This window comes from Melozone crissalis, unplaced genomic scaffold (assembly GCF_028551555.1).
Source record: "Melozone crissalis strain CALT ecotype California unplaced genomic scaffold, PUWL_Pcris_2 ptg000523l_1, whole genome shotgun sequence".
NCBI lineage: Eukaryota > Metazoa > Chordata > Aves > Passeriformes > Passerellidae > Melozone > Melozone crissalis.
Window position 1 is genome coordinate 104,129 of NW_026536224.1, and position 4,856 is coordinate 108,984.

At 57.9% G+C, this 4,856-nt stretch overlaps 1 protein-coding gene across 1 annotated transcript; it reads right to left on the reverse strand.

Annotated features, from left to right (window-relative positions):
* Window positions 1–204: 204 nt before the first annotated feature.
* TGFA (transforming growth factor alpha) lies at window positions 205–4,750 on the reverse strand (the record flags this gene model as incomplete). Its single annotated transcript, XM_054295130.1, has 4 exons — window positions 205–733; window positions 1,941–2,089; window positions 3,322–3,471; window positions 4,636–4,750. Coding segments are annotated over 4 exons (422 nt in total), but the record flags the coding sequence as incomplete, so codon positions are not given.
* Window positions 4,751–4,856: the final 106 nt, after the last annotated feature.

Below are 4,856 nucleotides of genomic sequence, written 5' to 3' on the forward strand. Positions count from 1 at the left end.
CACTCCTAGATGTGGGATTCAGCATCTCCTTCCCAAATATCCCCCCCAAAAAACCCCAAACCACGAATTTTCTGTAAAAAAAAAATTGTTTTTTTACATCTAAACAACTAAATAATTTACATCTAAACCTTAAGTAATTCTAACCCAGGTTTTTAGGATGGGAAAAAAATAAATAAAAACCCCAAGACCAGGCGATGACAAGAACATCTTTATAGGAATCAAAATTAATTTAAACCAGGCGAAATAAATTAAAACATTAAATATTAACTTTCAGTGCAACATATACAGAAGACATGAGAGTAACCATGACTTAAAAAAAACCCCAAAAAACCCCAAAACAACCCCAAAAACAACCCCAAAACAGAGGGAAAAGCTCTGGGTTGGTTACTAAGGGGGAATTAAGGCTGTGCCTCCAGCCCGAGGAGGTTTCCTGGGATTTAAATTCATTTATTATTAATAAAAAGCTGGGATTTGTCCCCCAAAAATGAGCCGGGCTTGGGTGTTTTTCTTTCTTTTCTGTAGAAAAATAAATCCCCATCCTGGCGGGGGTTTGGGTTAAAATCCCAAATATTTGGGTTTGAAAAGTCCCGGGAAAACGACCCGAGAGCCGAGGGAGACCCCGGGGGAAACGGCGGGAAAAGGGGAAAACGCCCCAAAAAGGATCCGAGGGGGGGAGGGGACGGTCCTGGGGCGTCCCCAGGTGTCCCCAGGTGGTCCCGGGTCTGTCACACACCTGTGGGGGTGGAATGGCAGCGGTTACGCACCACGGTGTCACCTGTGTCCCCAGGTGTCCTCCACCTGTCCCAGGTGTCCCACGGATGTCCCCAGGTGTCCCCTCCCCTGTCCCAAGTGACCCTAAGTGTCCCTGGTGTCCTCCACCTGTCCCAGGTGTCTCCTCCCCTGTCCCAGGTGTCCCTAGGTGTCCCATGGATGTCCCCAGGTGTCCCCTCACCTGTCCCCTATGTCCCCTTACCTGTCCCAAGTGTCCCCTGTGTCCCAGGTGTCCCCTCCCCTGTCCCAGGTGTCCCCAGGTGTCCCACGTGTCTCCTAGATGTCCCCAGGGTGTCCCAATGTGTCCCCAGGTGTCCCATGGATGTCCCCTGTGTCCCCAAGTGTCCCTCCCCTGTCCCAGGTGTCCCATGGATGTCCCCTCACCTGTCCCTTATATCCCCTTACCTGTCCCAAGTGTCCCCTGTGTCCCAGGTGTTCCCTCCCCTGTCCCAAGTGTCCTAGGTGTCCCCTGTGTCCCCACATGTCCCTCACCTGTCCCAGGTGTCCCCTCACCCATCTCCTGTGTCCCATGGATGTCCCCAGGTGTCCCTTGTGTCCCCCGGTGTCCCTTGTGTCCCCAGGTGTGCCATAGATGTCCCCAGATGCCCCCTCACCTGTCCCAAGTGTCCCCTGTGTCTCAGGTGTCCCTTTCCCTGTCCCAGGTGTCCCCAGGCGTCCCATGGATGTCCCCAGGTGTCCCGTGGATGTCCCCAGGTGTCCCTCACCTGTCTCAGGTGTCCCCAGCTGTCCCAGGTGTCCCCTGTGTCCCCAAGTGTCCCTCCCCTGTTCCAAGTGCCCCCTGTGTCCCTAGGTGTCCCTCCCCTGTCCCAGGTGTCCCTCACCTGTCTCGCCGTGGCAGCAGGACGCTCCCCCCTTGAGGAGCCCCCTTGGTTTCTCCTGTCACCCCCAGGTGTCCCAGGTGTCCCCAGGTGTCCCAATGTGTCCCAGGGTATCCCATGGATGTCCCCAGGTGTCCCCAGGTGTCCCCAGGTGCCCCAGGTGTCCCCAGGTGTCCCTCACCTGTCTCGCCGTGGCAGCAGGACGCTCCCCCCTTGAGGAGCCCCCTTGGTTTCTCCTGTCACCCCCAGGTGTCCCAGGTGTCCCCAGGTGTCCCAATGTGTCCCAGGGTATCCCATGGATGTCCCCAGGTGTCCCCAGGTGTCCCTCACCTGTCTCGCCGTGGCAGCAGGACGCTCCCCCCTTGAGGAGCCCCCCCGGTTTCTCGGGGCCGGCTCCGGGCTCGCGGCACCAACCGGGCCAGGGCCAGGGCCAGGGCCAGGGCCAGGGCCAGGGCCAGCGCTTCCGCAGGCGGCAGCAGCTGGGGACAGCAATGGGGACATGAGGACATGGGGACAGCAATGGGGACAGCAATGGGGACATGAGGACATGGGGACAGCAATGGGGACAGCAATGGGGACAGCAATGGGGACAGCAATGGGGACATGAGGACATGGGGACAACAATGGGGACAGCGATGGGACATGGGGACAGCAACAGGGACAGCAATGGGGACATGAGGACATGGGGACAGCAACAGGGACAGTGATGGGACATGGGGACAGCAATGGGGACAGCAACGGGGACATGAGGACATGGGGACAGCAACGGGGACAGCAATGGGGACATGAGGACATGGGGACAGCGATGGGACATGGGGACAGGGAATGGGGACGGGGCCAGCGCTTCCGCAGGCGGCAGCAGCTGGGGACAGTGATGGGACATGGGGACAGCAACAGGGACATGGAGACAGGGAATGGGGACAGCAACAGGGACAGCAATGGGACATGGGGACAGCAACGGGGACAGCAATGGGACACGGGGACAGGGAATGGGGACAGGGACAGTGCTTCCACAGGCGGCAGCAGCTGGGGACAGCAATGGGGACAGCGATGGGACAGTGACAGGGGGTCGGGGACAGGGACATGGGGAATGGGGACAGGAGGACATAGGGAATGGGGACAATGACACAGACATGGAGACATGGGGACAGGGACAGGGACATGGGGACATAGGGAATGGAGGCGGGGACAAGGATAGGACACGGGGACATGGGGAATGGGGACACGGATGGGGCCACAGGAAATGGGAATGGGGACCGGGGAATGGAGACACAGGGAATGGAGACACAGGGACATGGGGACAGGGACATGGGGAATGGGGACAGGGGACGTGGGGACACAGGAAATGGGGACAGAAACCAGGCTGGAGATGGGGCTGGGGACAGGGACAGGGTCAGGGATAGGGAATGGGAACAAGGATGGAGACAGGGAATGGGGACACAGATGGGGACACAGGAAATGGGAATGGGGACAGGGGACATGGGGACACAGGGATGGGGACAGGGAATGGGGACAGGGAATGGGTTGGAGATGGGGTCAGGGACAGGGTCAGGGATGGGGACAAGGAATGGGGACAGGGACACAGGGATGGGGACAGGGAATGGGGACGGGGACAGGGTTGGAGATGGGGTTGGGGACAGGGAATGGGGACCTGGACAGGTTGGGGTCCCCTGTCCCGGGCTGTCCCCAGGGATGCCCCGGTGGCACTCACTGGACCAGGACGCAGACGGTGACGAGCAGGGCCGAGGCCACCACGGCCACCACGAGCAGGGCAGTGATGGTCTGCTTCTTCTGGGTGGCTGCCACCACGGCCAGCAGGTCAGCGTGCTCACAGCGCGTCCCCACGTACCCCGAGTGACACCTGGGGACACACAGGGACACAGGACAGGTCAGAGTGTCCCCACGTACCCCGAGTGACACCTGGGGACACACAGGGACACAGGACAGGTCAGCGTGTCCCCGTGTGTACCCCGAGTGACACCTGGGGACACACAGGGACACAGGGCAGGTCAGAGTGTCCCCACGTACCCCGAGTGACACCTGGGGACACACAGGGACACAGGGCAGGTCAGCCCGCAGTTTTGGGATTCCCAGGACACTGACCCTGGAGTTTTGGGATCACTGAGACCCCAAACCCAGAGTTTCAGGGTCAGGGGATTCAGGCACTCACACACAGGCTCTCCTGACCCCACAATATAATGGTTGGAGGATTTAGGCACTCACACACACGCAGGTTTCTCCTGACCCCACAGTTTATGGTTAGGGGATTTAGGCACTCACACACAGATTCTCTTGGCCCCATAATTTCAGGTTTAGGGGATTTAGGCACTCACACACACGCAGGTTTCTCCTGACCCCATAATTTCAGGTTTAGGGGATTTAGGCACTCACACACAAGCAGGTTTCTCTCACAGTTTGGAGTTAGGGGATTTAGGCACTCACACACAGGTTTCTCCTGCCCCTACATTTTCAGGCCTAGGGGATTTAGGCACTCTCACACACGCAGGTTTCTCCTCCTGCCCCCATAATTTCAGGCCTAGGGGATTTAGGCACTCACGCGCAGGCGGGTTTCTCCTCCTGCCCCCATAATTTTGGGGTTAGGGGATTTAGGCACTCACACACAGGTTTCTCCTGCCCCCATAATGTTATGGTTAGGGGATTCAGGCACTCACACACAGGCGGGTTTCTCCTCCTGATCCCATAGTTTTGAGGGATGTGACCCCACACTGTAAGGTTTAGGGGATTTAGGCACTCACACACAGGTTTCTCCTGCCCCCATAATTTCGGGTTTAGGGGATTTAGGCACTCACACACAGGTTTCTCTTGCCCCCATAATTTCAGGTTTAGGGGATTTAGGCACTCACACACAGATTCTCTTGCCCCCATAATTTCAGGTTTAGGGGATTTAGGCACTCACACACAGGTTTCTCCTGCCCCCATAATTTCGGGTTTAGGGGATTTAGGCACTCACACAGAGGTTTCTCTTGCCCCCATAATTTCGGGTTTAGGGGATTTAGGCACTCACACGCACGCAGGTTTCTCCTCCTGCACCAGGAAGCGGCACGTGCCGTGGAAGCAGAACTGCCGGTGCGAGTCCGGGCACTCGTTGAAGTGCGACCTCACCGCTGCCGCCACTGGGGCTGGGGGGAAAAACGAGGAGAAAAACGGGGATTTTGGGGAAAATCCCCCAAAAAATGGGGGAGCAGAACCTGGGAAGGGCTGGGGTATAGAGGAAAGGGGTGGCAG